Genomic DNA, 25,628 nt, shown 5'->3' with positions numbered 1-25,628 from the left:
ATTTTGATCTAACTCCAGGGGTGATTAACCCTCTATTGGGCAAAGGAAACAAATGGAACTTTCCTGGCCTTTCTCCTCCCCCCGCCTCCCGACCTCTAATGCCATCCGTACTCTGATCATGGTCATCTGCATGCTCTTGTCAAAGAAGTACCAGATCTGGGGCCCTACTTCTTCCCAGGCTTTGACCAACTTCCTGAAACGCTCCAGCTCTTCGAACGTCGAGTTGGCCTAAAACCAGACAGAGACAGCAGAAGGATGGAGAGAGAAAAAGTGAGAGAGAATCTTGGTTGTACCTTTCCTGTCACAAACCCTCAATACTTAGGAAAGGCTTTTCAAGGAAGTGTCTTTATTTTCTCAGTTGATTGATATTTCCCAGAACAATCAGCTATTTCCCAGCCTCCCAGATTGACAGAATCTTATTTCTTTTTTCTTTTTTTTTTTTTAAACATCTTTATTGAAGTATAATTGCTTTACAATGGTGTGTTACTTTCTGCTTTATAACAAAGTGAATCAGTTATACATATACATATGTTCCCATATCTCTCCCCTCTTGCATCTCCCTCCCTCCCACCCTCCCTATCCCACCCCTATAGGTGGTCACAAAGCACTGAGCTGATCTCCCTGTGCTATGCGGCTGCTTCCCACTAGCTATCTATTTTACATTTGGTAGTGTATATATGTCCATGACACTCTCTCACCCTGTCACATCTCACCCCTCCCCCTCCCCATAACCTCAAGTCCATTCTCTAGTAGGTCTGTGTCTTTATTCCCGTCTTGCCACTAGGTTCTTCATGACCTTTTTTTGTTAGTTTGTTTTCCTTAGATTCCATATATACGTGTTAGCATACTGTATTTCTTTTTCTCTGACTTACTTCACTCTGTATGGCAGACTCTAACTCCATCCACCTCATTACAAATACCTCCATTTCATTTCTTTTTATGGCTGAGTAATATTCCATTGTATATATGTGCCACATCTTCTTTATCCATTCATCCGATGATGGACACCTAGGTTGCTTCCATGTCCTGCCTATTGTAAACAGAGCTGCAATGAATATTTTGGTACATGAGTCTTTCTGAATTATGGTTTTCTCAGGGTATATGCCCAGTAGTGGGATTGCTGGGTCGTATGGTAGTTCTATTTTTAGTTTTTTAAGGAACCTCCATACTGTTCTCCATAGTGGCTGTATCAATTTACATTCCCACCAACAGTGCAAGAGTGTTCCCTTTTCTCCACACCCTCTCCAGCATTTATTGTTTGTAGATTTTTTGATGATGGCCATTCTGACCGGTGTGAGATGATACCTCATTGTAGTTTTGATTTGCATTTCTCTAATGATTAATGATGTTGAGCATTCTTTCATGTGTCTGTTGGCACTCTGTATATCTTCTTTGGAGAAATGTCTATTTAGGTCTTCTGCCCATTTTTGGATTGGGTTGTTTGTTTTTTTGTTATTGAGCTGCATGAGCTGCTTGTAAATCTTGGAGATTAATCCTTTGTCAGTTGCTTCATTTGCAAATATTTTCTCCCATTCTGAGGGTTGTCTTTTGGTCTTGTTTATGGTTTCCTTTGCTGTGCAAAAGCTTTTAAGTTTCATTAGGTCCCATTTGTTTATTTGTGTTTTTATTTCCATTTCTCTAGGAGCTGGGTCAAAAAGGATCTTGCTGTGATTTATGTCATAGAGTGTTCTGCCTATGTTTTCCTCTAAGAGTTTGATAGTGTCTGGCCTTACACTTAGGTCTTTAATCCATTTTGAGTTTATTTTTGTGTATGGTGTCAGGGAGTGTTCTAATTTCATACTTTTACATGTACCTGTCCAATTTTCCCAGCACCACTTATTGAAGAGGCTGTCTTTTCTCCACTGTATATGCTTGCCTCCTTTAGCAAAGATAAGGTGACCATATGTGCATGGGCTTATCTCTGGGCTTTCTATCCTGTTCCATTGATCTATATTTCTGTTTTTGTGCCAGTACCAAACTGTCTTGATTACCGTAGCTTTGTAATATAGTCTGAAGTCAGGGAGCCTGATTCCTCCAGCTCCATTTTTCGTTCTCAAGATTGCTTTGGCTATTCGGGGTCTTTTGTGTTTCCATACAAATTGTGAAATTTTTTGTTCTAGTTCTGTGAAAAATGCCAGTGGTAGTTTGATAGGGATTGCATTGAATCTGTAGATTGCTTTGGGTAGCAGAGTCATTTTCACAATGTTGATTCTTCCAATCCAAGAACATGGTATATCTCTCCATCTATTTGTATCATCTTTAATTTCTTTCATCAGTGTCCTATAATTTTCTGCATACAGGTCTTTTGTCTCCTTAGGTAGGTTTATTCCTAGATATTTTATTCTTTTTGTTGCAATGGTAAATGGGAGTGTTTTCTTAATTTCACTTTCAGATTTTTCATCATTAGTGTATAGGAATGCAAGAGATTTCTGTGCATTAATTTTGTATCCTGCTACTTTACCAAATTCATTGATTAGCTCTAGTAGTTTTCTGGTAGCATCTTTAGGATTCTCTATGTATAGTATCATGTCATCTGCAAACAGTGACAGCTTTACTTCTTCTTTTCCGATTTGGATTCCTTTTATTTCTTTTTCTTCTCTGATTGCTGTGGCTAACACTTCCAAAACTATGTTGAATAATAGTGGTGAGAGTGGGCAACCTTGTCTTGTTCCTGATCTTAGTGGAAATGGTTTCAGTTTTTCACCATTGAGGACAATGTTGGCTGTGGGTTTGTCATATATGGCCTTTATTATGTTGAGGAAAGTTCCCTCTATGCCTACTTTCTGCAGGGCTTTTATCATAAATGGGTGTTGAATTTTGTCGAAAGCTTTCTCTGCATCTATTGAGATGATCATATGGTTTTTCTCCTTCAATTTGTTAATATGGTGTATCACGTTGATTGATTTGCGTATATTGAAGAATCCTTGCATTCCTGGAATAAACCCCACTTGATCATGGTGTATAATCCTTTTAATGTGCTGTTGGATTCTGTTTGCTAGTATTTTGTTGAGGATTTTTGCATCTATGTTCATCAGTGATATTGGCCTGTAGTCTTCTTTCTTTGTGACATCTTTGTCTGGTTTTGGTATCAGGGTGATGGTGGCCTCGTAGAATGAGTTGGGGAGTGTTCCTCCCTCTGCAATATTTTGGAAGAGTTTGAGAAGGATAGGTGTTAGCTCTTCTCTAAATGTTTGAGAGAATTCGCCTGTGAAGCCATCTGGTCCTGGGCTTTTGTGTGCTGGAAGATTTTTAATCACAGTTTCAATTTCAGTGCTTGTGATTGGTCTGTTCATATTTTCTATTTCTTCCTGGTTCAGTCTTGGCAGGTTGTGCATTTCTAAGAATCTGTCCATTTCTTCCAGATTGTCCATTTTATTGGCATAGAGTTGCTTGTAGTAATCTCTCATGATTGTTTGTATTTCTGCAGTGTCAGTGGTTACTTCTCCTTTTTCATTTCTAATTCTATTGATTTGAGTCTTCTCCCTTTTTCTCTTGATGAGTCTGGCTAATGGTTTATCAATTTTGTTTATCTTCTCAAAGAACCAGCTTTTAGTTTTATTGATCTTTGCTATTGTCTCCTTCATTTCTTTTTCATTTATTTCTGATCTGATCTTTATGATTTCTTTCCTTCTGCTAGCTTTGGGGTTTTTTTGTTCTTCTTTCTCTAATTGCTTTAGGTGCAAGGTTAGGTTGTTTATTCGAGATGTTTCCTGTTTCTTGATGTAGGCTTGTATTGCTATAAACTTCCCTCTTAGCACTGCTTTCGCTGCATCCCATAGGTTTTGGGTCGTCATGTCTCCATTGTCATTTGTTTCTAGGTATTTTTTGATTTCCCCTTTGATTTCTTCAGTGATCACTTCGTTATTAAGTAGTGTATTGTGTAGCCTCCATGTGTTTGTATTTTTTACAGATCTTTTCCTGTAGTTGATATCTAGTCTCATAGAGTTGTGGTCTGAAAAGATACTTGATACGATTTCAATTTTCTTAAATTTACCAAGGCTTGATTTGTGACCCAAGATATGATCTATCCTGGAGAATGTTCCATGAGCACTTGAGAAAAATGTGTATTCTGTTGTTTTTGGGTGGAATGTCCTATAAATATCAATTAAGTCCATCTTGTTTAATGTATCATTTAAAGCTTGTGTTTCCTTATTTATTTTCATTTTGGATGATCTGTCCATTGGTGAAAGTGGGGTGTTAAAGTCCCCTACTATGATTGTGTTACTGTCGATTTCCCCTTTTATGGCTGTTAGTATTTGCCTTATGTATTGAGGTGCTCCTATGTTGGGTGCATAAATATTTACAATTGTTATATCTTCCTCTTGGATCGATCCCTTGATCATTATATAGTGTCCTTCTTTGTCTCTTGTAATAGTCTTTATTTTCAAGTCTATTTTGTCTGATATGAGAATTGCTACTCCAGCTTTCTTTTGATTTCCATTTGCATGGAATATCTTTTTCCATCCCCTCACTTTCAGTCTGTATGTGTCTCTAGGTCTGAAGTGGGTCTCTTGTAGACAGCATATATATGCATCTTGTTTTTGTATCCATTCAGCCAGTCTGTGTCTTTTGGTGGGAGCATTTAATCTATTTACATTTAAGGTAATTATCGATATGTATGTTCCTATTCCCATTTTCTTAAATGTTTTGGGTTTGTTATTGTAGGTGTTTTCCTTCTCTTGTGTTTCTTGCCTAGAGAAGTTCCTTTAGCATTTGTTGTAAAGCTGGTTTGGTGGTGCTGAACTCTTTCAGCTTTTGCTTGTCTGTAAAGGTTTTAATTTCTCCATCAAATCTGAATGAGATCCTTGCTGGGTAGAGTAATCTTGGTTGTAGGTTTTTCTCCTTCATCACTTTAAGTATATCCTGCCCCTCCCTTCTGGCTTGCAGAGTTTCTGCTGAACGATCAGCTGTTAACCTTATGGGGATGCCCTTGTGTGTTATCTGTTGTTTTTCCCTTGCTGCTTTTAATATGTTTTCTTTATATTTAATTTTTGATAGTTTGATTAATATGTGTCTTGGTGTGTTTCTCCTTGGATTTATCCTGTATGGGACTCTCTGTGCTTCCAGGACTTGATTAACTATTTCCTTTCCCATATTAGGGAAGTTTTCAACTATAATCTCTTCAAATATTTTCTCAGTTCCTTTCTTTTTCTCTTCTTCTTCTGGGACCCCTATAATTCGAATGTTGGTGCGTTTAATGTTGTCCCAGAGGTCTCTGAGACTGTCCTCAGTTCTTTTCATTCTTTTTTCTTTATTCTGCTCTGCAGTAGTTATTTCCACCATTTTATCTTCCAGGTCACTTATCCGTTCTTCTGCCTCAGTTATTCTGCTATTGATCCCATCTAGAGTATTTTTAATTTCATTTATTGTGTTTTTCATCGTTGCTTGGTTCCTCTTTAGTTCTTCTACGTCCTTGTTACATGTTTCTTGCATTTTGTCTATTCTAGTTCCAAGATTTTGGATCATCCTTACTATCATTATTCTGAATTCTTTTTCAGGTAAACTACCTATTTCCTCTTCATTTGTTAGGTCTGGTGTGTTTTGACCCTGCTCCTTCATCTGCTGTGTGTTTTTCTGTCATCTCATTTTGCTTATCTTACTGTGTTTGGGGTCTCCTTTTCACAGGCTGCAGGTTCGTAGTTCCCGTTGTTTTTGGTATCTGTCCCCAGTGGCTAAGGTTGGTTCAGTGGGTTGTGTAGGTTTCCTGGTGGAGGGAACTAGTGCCTGTGTTCTGGTGGATGAGGCTGGATCTTGTCTTTCTGGTGGGCACGTCCACATCTGGTGGTGTGTTTTGGGGTGTCTGTGGCCTTATTATGATTTTAGGCAGCCTCTCTGTTAATGGATGGGTCTGTGTTCCTGTCTTGCTAGTTGTTTGGCATAGGGTGTCCAGCACTGTAGCTTGCTGGTTGAGTTAAGCTGGGTCTTGATGTTGAGGCGGGGATCTCTGAGAGATTTTCGCCGTTTGGTATTAAGTGGAGCTGGGAGGTCTCTTGTGGACCGGTGTCCTGAAGTTGGCTCTCCTACCTCAGAGGCACAGCCCTGATGTCTGGCTGGAGCACCAAGAGCCTTTCATCCACACGGCTAAATTAGTAAGCAGGAATCCGGATTTCAGGACTCTCGGTTCGAGTCCCCTTTCCGCCATTCCAATTCAGGCTGAGGATGTTCCTTCCCAAACATGGCGAGGAAAAACAAAACAAAACAAAATGAAACAAAACACCGCTTTTTGTTGGTTTCTTGGAGCCAAACAGCCTATTTGTGGTCTCTTTGAACGACAAACCAGCCAAAGCGGGATGCTGGGCCCTGCAGTGCTACGAGGCGCGGGCAGGACGGAACCAACAGCCTCTGCCAGAATCTTATTTCTTAGTTTCTCAGAGGTACTCATAATATTGATGATGCTATTGTCTCAGAACCTCATTAAAGCTGGATTTGGACTCCCTGTGAGCAAGTGCTCTTCCTCCCTTCCTCCCTATCTTTGTCTGTTCCGGGTAGCCAGGCTTCAGAGAACTGTGAACTCTTCCCTTAGGGATAGAATTCAGGAAGTGAGGAAGAAAATCTCACTGTAGGCTGCATAGAGAGGGCAGGGCCAGGCAGGGGCATTGGTGCAAGCCTTCCAATGATGTCTGTGGATGGGGGCGGAACCAAGAGTCCACTTAGCAAAAAGCAAACATGAGGCTCACCACCAGGAGGGCACAGTAAAAAATACAGACACACACGCACACACACACACACTCATTCACACATACACGCACATGCATGCACACACACTCTCATTCTACTGGGTAGCCAGAGGAGAAGGCAGAAGGGACAAGACCAGCTGGGACCTTACGTTCTTCAGTATCCTGCGTATTGCGGGGGAATCCGGAGTAAAGAGGATTTTTCCCATCAGCAAAGGCTTTGCTGCCCTCCAGGCTATTTTGGTTAGAGGGTTTGACTCCAGGCTCTGGATCAATGCATTACAAAAGGTTGCTGTCAGGAGAGAAGGGACAGATTTTATAGAAACTCCCCGTTGCTCAGAGCTAAACATAGTCATTAGTGTGTTCAAATCACATGTCTCATTCAACTGTATGCTGGAGGATTTGACAAATAACCTAAATTAATAGGCTGTACCCCACCAATAACAAGCTCATCATTAGTAAGTAAAAATGCCACACTGCATCTCAATAAAGGCCTCATCAGAGAAACAAAGGATGGGGCTTGCCCTGTGGTTTTTTTTCTGCTTTAGAGGAAGGTTGAGAAGCCTGCTTATGATTATTGCAAGGAACAGAGGCCATTCTCAGATGAAAGGGACCGAGAGGCCAAACAAGGCCTCCCCTTGCAATCTCAGCTTTAGTCTCAATAATTTCCTTTCAATTAGCTGCTTAACTTCTCTGTTGTGTGTGGCTGTCTTAGGGCCCAGCTGCTTTTGGTGTGTGCCTTGCTGCTGCTTTTCAATTTTTAACTAGAGGGTTGCCCAGCTGCATTTCGTCCACACCCCACCCTCCTTTACCCCACAGGAGCCAAAAAAAATAGTGAAAGGTGGGAAAGATAACTTGCCAGCAACTTGCCATTTGGAACGTAATTCAGTACTACACACACGGATTTTCACTACATTGTGTTTGTAAAAACATCCCACAGCTATGTTTACTCTCCAGAGCCCTTCTGACCCCAGCTCTGCTTGCAACTCTGGGTTGCCTCCTCATTTATCTTTCTCTTCCTCTAGAACGTAACCCTAGTTCAATCAGATCAGTGGGAAATGTCCCCTCCGTTCCCGTTCCAAGTGGGTCTCAGTTATTTCCATGGCTCACTTCCAGAATTCCTTATGAGCACTGCCCGCTTCCTCCTTGGAGAAATGGACTCTCTGGAAGGAGAAACCTCTTTGCCCAAGGCCCCTCAACAAGACCAAGGGAAAATCAACCCCAGGATTAATTTCACCTGGAAGTGTTAACCATCAGCTTAACCAACATCAGAAGCCAATTTATATGCAGGATTTAGAAAACTTACTTGTTCTTTTGTCATAAGAATAGATAGGATCTTTCCTTGTGGAGTCAATCCCCAGGAAGGCTTTATAGTTATTGTCTTCGTACCAGTTGAAGGAGAACACCCGAGAGCCTCCTCCCTCTGGGTAGCCACACAAGAGGTCAGACAGGGTGCCCATCAGCTGTGTGAAGGTCTCTGGACCGCCAGTCTGCACGAGTGGCCTGGTCACCCACAGCAAGTCTTGAACACTTGGTCGGTGGATGAACTGAGAGGCAAGGCAAAGGCTTCAGGTTATGCTAAGGTAGTCAGAGTCACAATCCACTGGGAAGTCAAAGCTCCAAAGTTTGGGGAGACCTTGGCATAGGCATTTGATTTCCACATTTAAAAGAAAACATATATATGCTTAGCAATCCTTAATCCAGCTGTGAAATAAATTCTACTGCCGTCCACTCAGGGCCTAGGAGGAAACTAGGATGAGCCTTAAAGAAAATAAAAGAGTTAACCTCCAAAGTATTTCAATATTATTTCTCTTTTCCAGTCCACTTAGTTTGAATTCCTTGGGAATGTGTCCTTGGGGAAACATAGAGAATATTTCTCTATCAGTCAGTTCTTAGGTTCTGTTATGCCACCAAGATGGAGCTACTGGAAAACTGGGAGATAAAATAGAGGAGTAGCTCTGTCCTAGAAAGGCGAAGTCAGGGCAAATTTCTTTGGCCAAATAGTTTAGAATTTAGCTTTCTATATTTGGAAAATTATCTTCTTATTAGCTTAGCTTTACCAAATGTGAACTCTTCCATTTCCCTGAAATGTGTGGCTTGTGGTTTCTTTTAGTGTTTGTGTGTGTGTGTGTGTGTGTGTGTGTGTGTGTGTATGTATGTATGTTTTAAGATCTAAGCAAATATAGAACAGATGAAGTCTCCATTCTTGGGAAAACTCTTTTTAAATTCTTCACCAAACTAAGAAGAGGCTGGTGGTCATCTCTCCATATTGGTACCGGTGGCACTCAGTGGCCTCGTTTTTTGAAGGTAGATCTAAAATGCTGAGAACTAAGTTGAGGGCTGCCAGAGTTGCCAGGGTCTCAGTTCCCATAATACCATTTGACTTTAAAGGAAAATACAAAATAAAAATCATGCTGCTTTTATTCCCAAAACACACTTGGTTACTTATTCTCAAAGGCACTTGGGGATTTAAAAAACCATTAGGATTCAAACAGGTGAGACTGAAAACAGTTCTCCCACTGCAATAAGTGATGTTTACCTGTCATCTCCTCTCTGTCCACATGCCAACAGTTGCTCTCTGAAACTGCTGAGCGCCATGTAGAATCCACATATTGAGTCATGCCTATAATCACAGTCTAGGCTTCAATAATAAAGATGGAATCTCAAATTGCTTCAACAACAGTAAGTCTTACGACAGTCTTGTAAGGGGTTATTACCATTGTTATGTTGCTCATTTAATCAAAGCGCTCCGAGATGAAGGGGCTGTTCCAGAGTCAAATAGTCTAGTATCAGCTAACATAAACTGGGCCATCTGCTTCAACCCAGTTCACGAATGCTAGACTTGCTATCTAGACAGGCAAGAAACCTTCTGCAACTCCCACATGGAATTAAGAGCTTTAATATGCTTTGGAGGTTTAAAAAAAAATTCTCTATCAACTTCAACCCTATTATACTGATATGAATTTTTAAAATGCTTATGAAGAAAAGAATGTTAAACAGAGACTCCCCCCGCAGCAGGTGGCCATCAGTATAATGGGCCCTTCTCTAACTTTCCCTGCACGGCACTCTGCCCAGGCTGAGCTTAGTTTTATGAGGACAGATTCTAACCATGCAGTTTTCCAGGTTGGCAAAGCCCAAGTCAGCTGAGAATACTGGAGGGGAAGAAAAGTTTGGGGAAAATTATATTTCCCCTTTTGCCTCTCTTTCATAATACTTATTACACTTGAAAATAATTGTTCATTTCACATCTCTCTTCCCTGTTGGACTATACATTTCACAAGGCAGTGACCATATCTGTCTCTTCATCATTATGACCCCAGCACCTCTCATCTGTTGAGTGGAGAATCATTTTATATATGGGCAAAGGCTTGGCATTTGATTAAAATGTGTGCATCTTTTACAAAACAACACAAAAAAGTCACTATCTTTGTGATGAAATGAGTATGTAATATGTATGTAAGACACTTAGTGCCTGTAAGCACTGTGTAAGTGTATGCGATTACTATTAATGGTATAGATTTATGTGGATTTTAAGAGCATAATAGAATATTGGATCACATCAGAAAGAGTGGAAAGACTTAGATTCAGCTGTCAGTCCACTGATAATCTGCTACACCAGACAGAGTGTTATTTCTTTCTAGGTGTGAAATTAGACGAATAGTTCCTTTCTTGCTGCCTTCGACCCAGGAGCACAGATAATTAAGGATATGAACAGGTATTTTGAAATTGCTAGATGGAAAGATCAAATATATTTCTCCTTGAACAGGTCTGAGGTACAATTAAATTATTTGACATAATAAGTGTGATAAAATGGTGGAAAGATATAACAAAATTATATTACTATCATCAAGCCACTTACTTCTTGAATTCTTGGCGACATATCAGATAATATTCTTCCCCAGGATCTCAGATTGATACCTTGAGAACTGCTGTCCAGGAGTTTGGGAAGCTGTAATTGATAGGAACAAATATTTTAAAAAATATAGTATATATATGTAGTTCTACATATATACACGGGTGCTATCTGATCTCCTGTATGCTTGAAAAACATTTCCTCCCTTCTTTTTGATCACGGAACCTCTTCTGAAAAATTGCTTTCAGAAACAAACTTCTTTTGTCTAATCGAGAAAATCAAAGGTTCTTATTCTCAGCCCTGCTGAGCTAGGCAATCACAAATAGTTTCATGGTGACATTAAATACACCAAAGTGATTCTGATTGCTGGTTTAGCAACACCAGACAAGGCTCCTGGAGGAAGGAAGACAGAGCACAGCTGCTGGGGTGTAAAGGAAGGCCACGTGCAGAGGGTGCCCACCTGTTCACCTCGGGCTTCCTTGTCATTGTTGTCCCTTTATGTCCTTTCCAGACAGGTTGTGTCTCTTCCTCTGTTCAGCACCACTCTTATGGAAGATTCGGCCAACTCCAGAACCTTTCTTTTTAAAGCTGCGGCTGGCAGCCTTAAAGAGAGAGAAGTTCCCTTGCAGATTCTCTAAGTGATGCCAGTGTTCTGGTGACCCCAAGCCCACGCGGCAACACAGAGCTGTTTGTGTGTTTTCCACCATGGTGGGGAACGTGGAAGTTCACAAGCTTGCTGGCTCCAAGTCCCAGAGCCTGAGGTGAACACCTTGTTTTCCGGAAATCAAGTTCAAGTCCTGAATGAATAACTTCATTCTTTACAGTTTCAAAAATGATTGAATCACCGAGTCTCTGTTTTTTAGGACTGAATTCTAACTTTTAAGACGGTGATTTTCAAACTCAAGTGTGCATCTTGAGTAGACCTGGAGGGGATCTTCATTTTAACAAGCTCAACATATAATTCTGATTCATGCATTTATGGACCACAAGCCACAAGCCTTGCCTTTTTATTTGCCAGTGTGGCTCTCCTAAATGATGGGTGTACTGATCTAGCTGTGGCAGAGCAGAGAAGCAGGTGGAGTTAGGCTTTGAGCAGCCTAGCCTCCTATTTCTAGCTGTGGTCCTGCTCCCCTCTCTCCTGGCTGTAGGTGCAGGAGCCCTCGTATTCTCTCTGACTCTGAACTGAAGAATAAGTGTACGTACACTCTTGGAGCATCAACATTTCAGGCTTACTTTCTAACTGTAATAATGAAAGGCTTTGTTACATATGAGAGCTACAAAGCAGACAGGTGGAGAATTTTCTAGAGGAAGGAGCAGCAAAGCCACCATTGAAACTATACCCCTGAGAAGAGTCTTCTCTCCTTAACCTTAACACTGGGCCTAGGCTTTGGTCTTGCCATAGTCTACTTTTCAAACTCCTCGAAAATAGCTTCAGTGTATGTTGGGCAAAGCACTTTAATTGCCTAGAAGAACAGGTAGGAAGGGAGAAAGCCAGCAGGTAAAAATGTGTGCCAATGACAAGATATCACTCAGTCCTGTTGACTCTCCTTCCTAGCTATCTCCAATAAGATCTGTCACAGATGAAAGGGGGTCTAAGATACACATCAATTAAAATGCCATTGTGGACCTTATTTTGATTTTGATCTGAACAAACCAGCTGTAACGATCAGAGGGAAAGTGAACATAACTGGGTATTAGGTAATATTGAGGAATTAATGTTAATTTTGTTGGGTGTAATCATAGCACTGTGGTTTTGTTAAAACAAGTAAGTTTTTACGTTAGAGATACATAGGGAAGTATGTGAGGATGAAATGTTGTCTGTGGTTTGCTTTAAAAGACTTCAGGGAAAAAAAGGAACAGAAGAAACAGGAGTAGCCAAATGTTGATAATAGTTGAACCTGGGTGATGGGTACATGGGGGTTCATTATATTATTCTCTCTACTTTTATAGTTATTTCTATTTCAAAATTTTAAAAAAGTTTTTTTTTGCATGCATAAATAAATGGATAAATGAACGAATGAATGAATAAGTCAATATTCTCTCCTCTCTTTTTTCCTTCCTCACTAGACTGCCTTTGCTCAGGCTCTCCTTGCTTCTGTCTCAGAACATTCTATCAGAACAGCCTTCTTCCTGTCCCCTTGCCCCTAGTCTCCTTCCTTCCAATGTACCCTCCACACTATAGCCTGAGTTACCCAACAGGCCAATCCAATCATGTCACTTCTCCTGCACAAAGATCCTCCATGGCTCCCTACTGCCTCCAGGAGAGAAGGTCAATACCCATGCTGGACACACCTGGCCTCTCGTGAGCTGGTGCTTGGCTCCCTCTCTAGCCTTCTCTCTTGCTTCTCTTCCAGCATCCAGACTTTATTCTACATTCCCTAACGTGTTGGTCCCTTTCTCATGCCTGTTGGCTCTGCATATTGTTCCCCCTCCCCGCCTTCTCTGCCTGGTAAAGTTTTCTTCATCCTTCAAGTCTCAGTCCTGATACCACTATCTATGTGAAAGACAGCGTCCCCATGGTAGAGTTAGATGATACTTCTTTTTCTACGCTTCTTTGCTTGCCCTTGCCCTGTTATGTTCTTTTAAGGTGTCCTCTTTATTTCCTTCCTTGTACTCTTCACCACTGGTAATTATTCTACTGTTTATGTGTTATCTGTCTCTCTTATTAGATTCTAAGCTCCATATAGACAGGAACTGTGTCTGTGTGCTAGGCACATAGTAGACATTCAGGCACATATTGAATATGATGAATGAATGAATGCTTATATTATAGCGAGAAGCAGATTGACTATAAATGTTTCTATGCCTGATACTCCATGAAATGGTATGCTCATTAAGGGCAGTGTATTAGTTAGGGTTCCCCAGAGAAACAGATCCAATAGGATGTATATAAATAGGAAGAGATTTATTATAAGAAATTGGCTCATGCAATTATGGAAGCTAGCATATCCCAAGATCTGCAGGGTGAGTTGCCAGGCTGGAGACACACAAAGAGTTGGTGTTTCAGTTTGAGTCCAAAGGCAGAAAAAAACATCAATGTCCCATATCAAAGCCAGTAAGGCAGGAAGAATTCTCTCTTACTTGCGGGAGGGTCTTCCCTCCTCCACCCCTTATTCCCACACTTCTTGGAAGAACAGTTCACATTCAGTGATTCATTTCCTCAGCAACACTTCCCAGTCTTCCACCCGCATCATCCTACTAAGATGCTTTCACTAGAATTCCCAGTTTTAAAGTCTAATGGATGCTTTTGGTTCTTGTCTGTTCAGACCTCTCTGCTCTTGACACTTTTGGTCATGTTCTTTACCTTCATGACACTCATCTCACCTGGTTTTCTCTGTTCCCTCCCTGCCTTTCCCACAAGCTCTTCAGCCTCCACTTTCCCCTTATATGCTGAGATTCTCCACCTCCGTACCCTCGCTCTTCTCATTCTGTACACTCTCGCTGGGTTTTTTCATTCCCTCTCTCATTTAATCTGCTACCTTTTTGTCGATGACTTCTAAATCTGCATCTCCATCCCTCAATTGTCTGTTGGACATTTGCATAACTCCAACTTGTCCTAAACTGATCACATCGTCTTCTCCCAAACCAGCTTCTGTTCCTGGATGCCCTTCCTCAATTGGTGGCACTGCCTCCTGCCCACTCACCAGAGCTGGAAGCCTGAGTGTCATCACTGATGTGTCCCCATTCCCATCCCATTGTCAAAATCCCCAGCCTGGTGACTTAGGAGCTGGTGTTGGGTCTGAGTTTGGAGCAGGATGAGCCTTCAGATTGCAGAGAGGGGAGCAAAGAGATATCTGAAAGACCACCTTAGGAAGAAGCTGGAATCAAGGAATGGAGTCTAGAGAAGCTGTGCAGAGAAAAACAACCAGGGTCCTAGACAATGGGAGGTACCTAGAGGGACTAGAAACCCAGAGGCACAGAAAATAAGCAACTGTCACACTCATGTGTCTGGAGAGATTGGACAGCAATCAATCAGTCACAGCTCCTATCGCCTTTAATTACTTTCTCATCTTTGTGAGTTTGTTGTCTGTTTTCCTCACTTGACTGTGGGCTGGAGATTATCCATGCCTATGTTTTGCCTAAGTGGACATCTTTCCATCCCCTCTCCTTCATCTCCACAGGCTCTAGGCACACTCTGGCCTTAAAACTCCATCCTGCCTCAAATTCAACACATTAAAAGCACCTGTGTCTCTATCTATAGCTATATGTACCTATATCTATATATTGATATAGATAGGTAGGTAGATAGATAGATAGATAGATAACTTTTTAAGGTTCTTAATTTTGCTTTTGAAATTATTTGACCTTGACTAACTCATTAAATGAATGATCTGGTACAATTTCTCAGCAATCATTGCAAATACTTAGGAATGTTTGTAAAGGGAGAAAACCTGAACTATAAAACAGTTTTTTAAATTTAAAATTTCATGAATATTAAATTTAACCAAAAAGTTGAATAATATTACCTTTCTTAAACATTCAATTTACTGTTTATTAATTTTAATTCTAAAGCTTTTTCTTTGTATTTCAGAGCCATAATTTTAAATTTTCAATTCTTAAACATTCTTGTAGGCCTCTGAAAACCCTTTTTCCCTTAGATACTATGCCTATCATTTTAGGGCCTAATAGATAAGACAGCCAACCTACCCCATTCCACCCCATCCTCACCCTACCCCTACTGGCCATAGTCAACTCATGTGAAACCACCTCACCTTCTCCAGAAAGCCTTCCTTCCCCCACCGTCATGCTCTTCCTGCCCTCCTTATCCATGGGGTAGATGCCCCTCCTATAATCTTCAGTGCATTTATTTATCACTTTTATATTGGTTTGCTATTATTTTTTAAGATATTTGTCTTTCTACTACACTGTAAACTCATTAAGCATAAGAATAGGCTTTATTTTGTTTTTATATCTTCAGGGTATGGTACACAGTAAATGCTCCATAAATATGTGTTGTATTACTTAATGAGGAAATAAATATACTCTAGTGGAAAAGAGACGGAGTCTATTGTGATTTTACATTTCATGAGAGATGTTTTTACAAGGTATGATGGTGACTTACAGGAAGGGGGTGGTCAGTTCCACCTGGGGATGGCAAAGGTGACACTTGGCTAACGTTTGAAAGAAGACAAGGTGATGATCATGAGGATGAGGGCAGTATTTGTGGACAGAACGGGAGGACCAGGAATTTCAGGTGGAGGGAGGAATGTAAGGAGAGATGGCAAGAGAGACTGGAGAGACAGCCAGATAAGAACAAGACCAGAAATTTGGGGAAGAGGGAACAGGAGGAACAACTGCTTGAGATGCATTTGTGTGTCTGGTTAACATTTTCTTTTTCAGTCTTGTTAATAATTTAATAATATTCATTATACAAATATTTACTGAGTTCCAGCTGTGTGCCGGGTACCATAGCTGCAATGCCTTTCCTAGCTCTTTCCAGTGGAGATGGTAAATAATGAAGGTCTTATACTCACACTTTCGTTTTAGATACCACCTACATCTCAGAACAGTGCCCGTCCCCCCAGGGAACACTTCATATGTATCTGGTCACCAATTGTCTGACTGATGTTGTCATAAATTATAAAATAAATTTCCCAGGGCTCCCTCTCCCATTATCTATTCAAATTCGCATGGACTGTTCCTGCCAAAAGAACCGGAAGGGACTATAAATTTATTTGAATGGAAATGTGAAACCATTTCTGGAAAAAAGGTCACAGACCAAAATGGCAAGTATCATCACTCACACACACACACGCACACACACACACACACACACACACACACACACCACTGCTTCCTATGCCAAATAAGTTCTCTTAATTTCCCAAAGAACAAGTAACCCTTCCATGTCACGACTGGCCTCAGCACTGCCAACCCAAGTTCAAGGTCTGATTAGACTTTGTCAGGAAGGAAGATTGGATATACAAATAGGGCTCTTGAAAAGGTATGTCTCTATCATCTCCCATCAGCTATGGTTGATTTGAGGGGTCCCTGGGCCTTGATCCAGTACTTAAGAAATGGATACAAGGTCCTAGACAGTAGCCAAGAAGATTCTGGCTACATGAGGTCTCTGGGTTCCCAAGGGACAAGATACATGTCTGTCCTTTGGGACTGTGTAATATTTTTTCTTAAGGCAGAATAAGGCATATTAGCTACTAAAAAAGTCTTGTTTGAGCAATTCTTGCTGATGCTTTGGATCCAATGGGTTAATCAAACAGATGTCACTCTGCCAGCACACAAAAGGAATGTTTTATGAGTTGAAAGTTTTGTTTTACTTTCTCTGATTCAAAGAAGGCCATCTGGAAAACAGTATTGATTTCTAAGTTGAGGATCTATCTAACACAAGGGTAAATAGGTAGCCTTGGGTTAAAAGTGTCTTTATAGGGATAATGTGGCCTCCGGGAGCTGGTGGAAGGCTCTGGAGTAAGGGATGAGCTGCTGCCTTTGAAGCACCCAGACAGAGGTGAAGAACAGATGAAACGGTGGACAGACAGTGAGGGGCCCACTGTGTTTAATTGTGGGCCGCTACAGGAAATCCAGATTTATCCGGTAGGGAAGTTGTTGCTAGGCAACTGGAGGAATGTAGATTTGAAGCATGTTTGCTGCAACCTGACAGTTGTGAAGCATCAGATGAAAAGAGAGGAAGCCGGCTTCAGTGGTGAGGGGGCGACCAGGAGGGGACACCCTGAGTACCAGGAAATGCGTCAGGAGTGGAGAATTCAGACTAAATCACTCAGAGCAGGGGGGAAATGCCAAACTGTCTCTACCGGGAGAGGTCACAGAGACATGCTGTTTCCCAGGACTGGAGGGGGCAGAGAGTCTGAACGAGAGGGTGGGCTCTTGAACAGACAAGTTATGGGACTTTTTTTGGCTCAACAGAAACTGGGCCTTTTTCTCTCTGAGGTGACTTCAGTCTTGGTATTTGTGGTTGATGAAAGCAAAATTGGTTTTGGAATCTATAGGAAGTCAAAAGGCGACCCCATGAGATAGACCTCTTCCTAGTCTGAGGGTCGGAGGAAGGAGAATGTCCCACCTAAGTGTTTGAGGAGGATGCTTCTGGGAGTGGAGCAATGGGGGCGGGGCACAGTGGGGCCCTCCACAAAGCAGCTGCATTCTTGTTTTTGTAAGAGCAAAAATGCTTTTTGTTTCAAAGCACTTTTCCAACTCTTCTCTAATGCGAATTTCACCACTGGATCCCATGAGATACATGGAATAGGTTTTGCGATCTCAATTTTACAGATGGAGAGGCTGAGTTCCTTTTAAATGACAGCAAGAAAGGAGCCAGTGCAGAGCCAGGACCCAGTCCCTGACCACCAGGAGATCTCTGTGGGCCCCAGCTGGCTGCCCACCCTCTGGTCCTCTCACTAGTGGGTCCTGTGCTCAGGGGAGAAGCTGATTACTTCATAAGGAGAGTTAAGGAAGAATCTGTGGCTGTATTGAGAGCCTTTAGGAAAGGACATATATTAATGGTAAGTAGGAAAGAAATTTTAACGCCAAAGCTCTTAACTTGGGGTCTGACTTCAGAGGCTCCAAGAGCCCCACCCTCTGTGTGTCTGTGTGAACTTACGTTTCTCTAGGGAAAAGGTTTAGAGCTGTTGTCAGGTTCTCAAAGGCAGTTCTAATCCACAAAAAGATTAAGAACTACTGTTCTGGAGAGATAAGAAATGTCAGAGGCCAAAATCCTTCTTTAAACCAGTTTACCTTGGAGAAAACCGGATGCCTAACATGTTGCTGCTCAATCTACAGCTACTGAATAAAGGCCAGAACCCCAGGACCCATTATCCTAAAAGCAGTCTTTGTAGGGGCCTGTTTGTGTTCTAAGTGACTTTAGTATTGACCTCTCAGTCTTTTTTTCTTTTTAAATTCATAAAACAGCATCTGATCTGGCATGAAAATAAGCCCTAGCCTACTCATGCCTGGAGTCTAAAAGAAACCAAGGCAGGCCAATGGCAATCAAGCCCATGGGCCTAATATATATTTAATGTACATTAATGTTCCTCTCTTCTATTTCCTTTTTATTTCTTCCTTATCAAAATCAGTTCGCCAAAATTTTGAAATATAATAGACACATAATTTTGTAGATGTAGGAAGAACAAATACTAATGCTGTAAATCAACTATACTTGCTGTGGCTTAATAATTTTCAAAAAACAAAAAAATCCTATTTGCTGACTTGGTTTTGCTTTCGCTCAGCAGCCCTGCTGCACCTCCCTCCACACTGCTGGCACTGGATACCACTCCTTTCTCCTCTTCCCTCCCTAAACCCCCCACACAGAAATGGGAGAAAGTTGACAGTCCAAAGATTCAGAAATCAGAAGGGAGAGAGATCATGAAATTAAGTCATTAATGGGACCTCATGGTAAAATCCTGGAGACATGGGGCCTTTCCAGAGAATTTTGACGCAGCAATATCACCTGAAAACTGAAACGCATAGTTGAAATTTAACAAACTGCAACGAATGATCCAAGAGAGCAGAAACCATGGCCAGCTCACACTGGGCAGGGGCACTCCACCCACATTTATTCCCAATGATTCAGGAATTTAGGGAGCAGAGCCAAGAACAAAGCGGGACATTGAAAAGAGCATGTAGCAAGCACCCCCAAGACCGGCCTTTCTTCTGCGGAACTCAATGTTCAGCCACCCCATAGTCACAAAGACACGGGGAAAATGAAGTCAGAAAAGTAAAAACCTTGACTGAGTAGCAGTTGAGGGAAAGGAAAGAAAGCTGAATCATGTCACACTGGAAGCAACTGCAAAGGGGAAAACCATGGGCCAAAATGCCGGGGAGGCCAAATTTCCTCTATCAACATCCACTGAGAAGGGGGAAGGGAGGGAACGCAGATTTCCCAGCAATGTGGCAGGTCTTGGCACCTCCTCAGTTCCCCGCCGAACTTCCACAAATAAACATGCAGAGCCGAGGGGACAGATTCGCTTCTCAGCAAGATTTCAAAGCTGTGCACCAGAGTCGGAGAGAAAACAGGAAGGATTGCAGAGGGAGGAGGGGGAGGAGGGGGAGGGACACGCACGCCCTGGGCCAAATCAGATGGGAAATGGCCCAACCCCTCACCCGAAACTGACACACCATTTTTTATGAGGTGTGAAACGTTTCAGGTAGTGTTGGCAGTCACCGTACCTTGGACCCAGGTCTGAGCTCTGGGGTTTCAAGCTGGGGGCGTTAAGCCCAAAAAGGCCACAGGTGAAGACAACCTCTTTCAAACTGTCTCAACCCAGGTGAAACCAAGAGGGGCTAAACCTCCTTGGAGAAAATCCAGCCAGCTGGCTGCTGTTTTCGTCCCAGCCCACCTAGGTCACTGGCCATCCAGTGTGTGTGCACGTGCATGTGTAGGCACGCAGGCGCGAGCGTACATATGGGGATGGGTGGGGTGGAGTAAGGCGAGGGTACTGCATTTGGATTATTTGAGGATGACAACACTCACTTCTGATCTCCAAGGGGCTGAGGAAAAACACAGCTGGCCCCAGTTGGTGCTGAGTCCCCAACGCCCCTCTCTGAGTCTCTTGGCTCCGCGGTCTGGTTTGGAGGTTACACTTCCACCCACACGCCCAGGTCCTGACACAACAGAGGCAGGAGCCATGCGGTGGTTTGCTGAGATGGCCCCTCTCTCTTTGTTAGTGAGCACCAACTTGGCATTTACTAAAACCTTATTTATACGCTGGTGTACGTGTGCGTGAGAAACAGCCCAGGAGAACAGAAGGCACAGCATTCCGGGCGCTGGACCTAAGCATGGCTGCTCGCCAACCAGCTGCAACAGCAGACTCGTCCCAGAGAGGCCCCTGCCCCTGCCTCCCGCCTGGCCCAAGCCCCTCTGAGAGGGTCGGAGGCTCTGCCCTGAGCCTTTCTGTGCCTGCCTCAGGGCTATTTTACTAAAAACACAATAGGATGGGTACAGGAGGAAAAATCCCATCTTACTGCCTGCAATTGCTTTTAGGTTTCCTTCTTAGTAATTAAAAAAAAATGTGTAGCCACTCAGTCCATTTGTCAGCTGGAAAAGCACATTTCAAGGGCACCACATAGGGTGTTTGTCCTCTTTGCTTGGGGCCGATGTGTCCTGTCTTGGTTAGGTCTTCCCACACAGAGACAAGCAGGAATAAAAAGATGGTAGGTAGGGGCAGCACTATCTCCTGGGTAAGCCTGTCTCCTGCCACAACTTGCTCCTCTTGGCAGTCTCTGGGGTCACTCAGCAGCTTCGTTAAGAGGACAGCAGGGAGGATGCATCTGCATAGCATCCTGGTGTTAGGGGTGATCAAATGAAAGTACTTCGAAGCCTTAGGGGCATTTGGGTACTACTATTATTATTGGGCTTGCTCTACAGAAATTGAGACTGTAAATCAAACTCCTATGTTGTAGGTCAGTGATTCTCAGCCCTGGCTGGACATTAGAACGATCTGGGAAGCTTTTAAAAATGCTAAAGGCAACTAATCAGAATCTATGGGATGAAGGTGGGGGGGGCACTTGTAGTTTTTAAAAGCTCCCCAGGTGGGGCTTCCCTGGTGGTGCAGTGGTTGAGAATCCGCCTGCCAATGCAGGGGACACGGGTTAGAGCCGTGGTCTGGGAAGATCCCACATGCCGCGGAGCAACTTGGCCCGTGAGCCACAACTACTGAGCCTGCGCGCCTGGAGCCTGTGCTCCGCAACAAGAGAGGCCGCGATAGTGAAAGGCCCGCGCACCGCGATGAAGAGTGGCCCCCGCTCGCCGCAACTAGAGAAAGCCCTCGCACAGAAACGAAGACCCAACACAGCCAAAAATAAATAAATTAATTAATTAATTTAAAAAAAAAAAAGCTCCCCAGGTGACTCGGTGTGCAACCAGGCCTGGGTACCACTGCTCTAGGGGCCAAATGTCCTAAGCCTCAGTGCTGTGACATGGCCTGTTTGTCTGTCTCAGGGTAACTGGCAATTCAGTGAGGGCATGAAAGCCATGTTTGGGCCCTTGGCCTCAGCACAGTGCCTGGCCCAATTCAGGTTTGAGTGCATGGACACGGGCGAGTACCTAGGGTCCATCTCCGGTTGGTGAGGGTGACCGGCCAAAATTCTACTCTGGTTTCTGAACTCTAGCACTTGCCAGAGCAGCATGTAAGGGCAGCAGGAAAGACAGTCTAGTCTTTCTTATCTGATAAATAAACAGCCTGAAGCCAGTAGCCTGAGTTATGGGTTCAGACCCTAATGAAAAGTTTTGCCCAGGTTCCCCTTTCTCCTGCTATTATCCAGGCTGTCCTCATGCCCCAAAGGTACATGTACTATACCAGTGGCCAAGGTGCTGCAAAAAGAGATGCAGGACCCTGCCCATTTTCTAGTGACCAGAGGATTGCACTATCCCAGGCACCCAGGGAAGCTCCCACATCTCTGCAAACGCAGGCACTGGGCTCCCACTGTGCTGGGGGGGGGTTCAGCCGCTCAGAATAAGGATTTTTATCACCTACTCACTCTCCTATCTGATTCTGAAAACAAGCTAAGAAGTGTGTCTAAAATCGGTTTCCTCATGGAACTTCGGACAGAGAAGTTTGAACTGCATGGCTTTTTAATCTCCCTGCAGAGACCTTCTCTGGGGCCCTTGGCTCTCAGGGCTGGTGGCATCCATAGATCTGACCCCTCTTACCCATTCTGGAGGCCCCCCGATGAGCTGGGGAAATTATGGAGTAACATTCCAAGGAAAAGTCACACTGAAAGGGATGAAGTGTGAAATCTGCCAGAAACTGTGGGGTCTTGTTCTATTTTGTTTTGTTTTTAAAAGCCTTCACCTTGCTTTTGAAGGCAAGGCTAGAGCAAGTTTTCTGGGACTTGAGAGAACAAATTTAAAAAGACAAAACACAAATTCCTCTGCCATGTTCTCAGTGATTGACACTCTCCGAAACATAGTTCCAGAAATTAAAACGTAGGCAAAATAGAAAACACAATTCAATGCTAGAAAATTCTAATTCTAATTTTGAGTGTTTCTTAAAGCGTGGCCTACGATGACCTCCATCAGAATCACCTAAGGTAACAGGTCAGATTCTGGCCCAGCCCAGGTCTCCTGAATCAGTCTCTGGGGGTGGGAATGTGGAACTTGCATCTTTTACCGGCTTCCTTGATGATTTTCCTACACTCTGAAGTACGAGAACCAATGCTCGATGCCTCCTTTATATAATTCCCTCTCATCTTACCCTTCTAGCAAAAGAGAAGATATGACTGGATCCCAAGAAGTCTGTCTGAGATGCACTTCTGAACACAGTGCTGAGCTAGGTCAGCCTTTCCAAATTTTTGGAAATTTTCTATGACATTTTCTCTTGCTTTTGTTGTTGTTGTTTTTTTAATCCAGAAACAGTAAAGTTTGGGGTCAAGAGCAGACCCAGAGAAGGGAATGTGAAGCTCTCATTTACTGAAATTTATTAAATGCTTTGCATATATTTTTAATGTATCTATAAAGTATTATATTTGTTTTGTAGATGAGTGATGGGGCCAGGAAAGGTTAACAATTTTTCCACGATCACCTAGCTCCTCCTTTCCACACTGCCAGAGGTGGTGAAGAGGGCTTATCCCACATTTGGGGGGGACCCAGACCCGCCACAGCACATATCTAATGGTGATCCTAATGGTGACTCCTGGATGTCTGAGCCACGGCTCTGGAAATACTATCAGCTGATTCCCGGGCCTTTGGAGCCTGTCTTGTCTTGTCTTGAACAAGGAATGTCTGGAACACCAGGTTCGTGCCTTCCCTGACTGTCAATTTGTGAGTCCCCGATGGCCTGCCACCAGGCCCTACTGCCTCCAGGAATTACCCCCCAAGGGGCAGGCAGCTGGATACCTCCCTTACCACATGGAAGAGCTTGAAGAAGTCCACATTGGCGTACAGGGTGTCTTCCATCCATTGTAGGGTGCCCTGGGAGAGGGAGCACAACGCATCACGCACCGTGTGCACCGCACGGCGCTGGGGGAAGATGAGGAAGCGCTCCAGGAGGGCCTCACTGCAGGCGATGTCCTTCAGCACTAGGTCTGGGACTCCATGAGCAAACTGCAGAAAGGAAAAGCAACACTGGAAACCTCCCTGTCGCAGAGGAAGACTGGCCTGCCCAAAGATGTCCATGTCCTAACCCACAGAACCTGTGAATACGCTATGTGGCACGGCAAGGGGAATTAAGCTTGCAGATGAAGTTAAAGTTGCTAATCAGCTGACTTTAAAATAAGGAGATTATTTTGGATTATCTGGGTGAGCCTGATGTAATAACAAGGGTCCTTTAAATGTGGAAGAGGGAAGCGGAAGAAACAATGTCTGCCTTGAAGATGAAGGGAGGCCACCAGCCGAGGGAAGTAGACAGTCTCTAGAAGCTAGAAAAGGCAAGAAAATGAATTTTCCTCTACTTCCCTCAGTAAGGAGCACAGCACTGCTGGCTCCTTGACTTTTAGATTCTGACCTCTAGAACCATAAAATAATAAATTTGTATTGTTTTAAGCCACTAAGTTTGTGGTAATTTGTTATAGCAGCCATAGAAAACGAATATATTCCCAGGCCTCATTTTAGCAGAGAGACTTTACAATTTAAGCCATCCCTTCTTAGCACATGATGCTAAGGTACCATCAGGAACTACTTCCTGAAGCTGAGGTGGGGGACTGGTTAGAATGCATTTGGAGTGATGGTGAATGACCACCCCTGCCTTCCTGTCTCACCAGATTTAACAAATAAAAATACTGCATGCCCAGTTAAATTTGAATTTCAGATAAACAGTGAACAATTTTTGGTACAAGTATGTCCCAAACAGAGTCCAAATGGGACATCCTCATGCTGAAAAACTGTTTGTTGTTTATCTAAAATTCAAATTTAACCAGGCACCCTGTATTTTATCTGACGATGCTAACCCCTGGAGCTCCCACATCCGGAAGCTCCTGTGGAGCACAATCCCCATGATGGCCTCCAGAGGCCAAGGAGGCCTCAACCCTGGCCAGGGACCCTTGTCCACCCAGCACAGTAACTGGCCTCCTGGAGTCCTGGACTCCCAGTAGTGGACAAAACCCTAAATACCATAAATAGAACAGGTTCATGAACTTCCCTGGCCTCCACAGTCCCATGCCTTCTACACAATCCTCTGGGCTGGAGAACGGAGCAGGTAGGTCTCTGTTGCCCCCTGTATGGAAACTGTCCAGACCACACACAGAAGCCCAGTCCCCAAATGAGGCCCAGGTCACAGCTGGTGCTGAGTGGGTGTGGACTCCGTGAATCTCAGGGGCCTGTAACTGGGTGCATATTCCGACAGAGCCTTCCTGTTTTGTCCATACCTTACTTTTCATCTCCAGGCAAAACCTCACCCCAACTCTATTCCCAGAGTCTAAAACATTATGAGGTGGAGGGAATTAATGAGCTCATTAGAGTCCAAACCTCTAATATTCCAGAGGAGGGAAGTGATGGAAAAGGGGTTAGGTGACTTGAGAAGGTTACACAACAGGCGAGGAAGAAAGCTAGGACACCATGAAAATGTAACTCATTCATTCAATGCTCATTCACTGCGTTCCCATTCTGCAGGGATTAGGAGAGTTATTGGGGATACAGAGAGAATAAGATGAATTTTCTGCCCCCCCAAAAACTACCTAGGCTAGTTTCCAGGCTAGCTGGAAATGCAGGCATTTAAACAGCAGGAGGTGCTAGACTGAACGTCGTGAAACCAGAGCGCAGAAGAGGGAGTGTTGAGAATTGCTAGTAAAAGTAGCTGGTATTTATTGAGTGTTTATTATGTGCCATGCACTATTCTAATTGCTTCACGGATATTAATTCTTTTAACCCCCACAACCACCGTATATTGTAGGTACTTTTATTATCTCCATTTTACCAATGAGGAAACAGATTGCTTATTAACTTGCAGTGAACCTTGTGACCTTGCTGAGATTTGAACACACAGCTTGTGCTTAACCATTACCCGTTAGCTCTTTGTCGATTAGGGAAGGGGGAGGGGGCAGGACAAAGAAGGGAGGGTTTATGAACTGTTTCACTGAGGAGGCAACACTTGAGCTGGGCCTGGAAGAATGTTCAGGAGGTTCCAGGGCTGGGGGTGAGAGGTGTGATGAGGGATGGACCAGAGAACCGTATTACTTTAATTGCCTAATAATTCCCTCAATGG

General features: G+C 43.2%; 1 protein-coding gene across 1 annotated transcript in view; it reads right to left on the bottom strand.

Moving 5' to 3' along the window:
• Positions 1–25,628, bottom strand: part of ABCA4 (ATP binding cassette subfamily A member 4) — a 137,311-nt gene that overhangs the window by 91,035 nt on the left and 20,648 nt on the right. The window contains exons 7-11 of the mRNA XM_061183907.1: positions 23,336–23,533; positions 10,534–10,623; positions 7,981–8,221; positions 6,827–6,966; positions 112–228 (exon numbers count right to left, since the gene is read on the bottom strand). Coding sequence (XP_061039890.1) covers positions 112–228; positions 6,827–6,966; positions 7,981–8,221; positions 10,534–10,623; positions 23,336–23,533 — 786 coding nt within the window. The remainder of the gene's footprint in view (positions 1–111; positions 229–6,826; positions 6,967–7,980; positions 8,222–10,533; positions 10,624–23,335; positions 23,534–25,628) is intronic.

The sequence above is a fragment of the Eubalaena glacialis genome, chromosome 3 (assembly GCF_028564815.1).
Source record: "Eubalaena glacialis isolate mEubGla1 chromosome 3, mEubGla1.1.hap2.+ XY, whole genome shotgun sequence".
In the NCBI taxonomy this organism is placed as follows: Eukaryota; Metazoa; Chordata; class Mammalia; order Artiodactyla; family Balaenidae; genus Eubalaena; species Eubalaena glacialis.
Note: the sequence above shows the minus strand (reverse complement) of the source record. Positions and strands in the feature narration are given on the sequence as shown.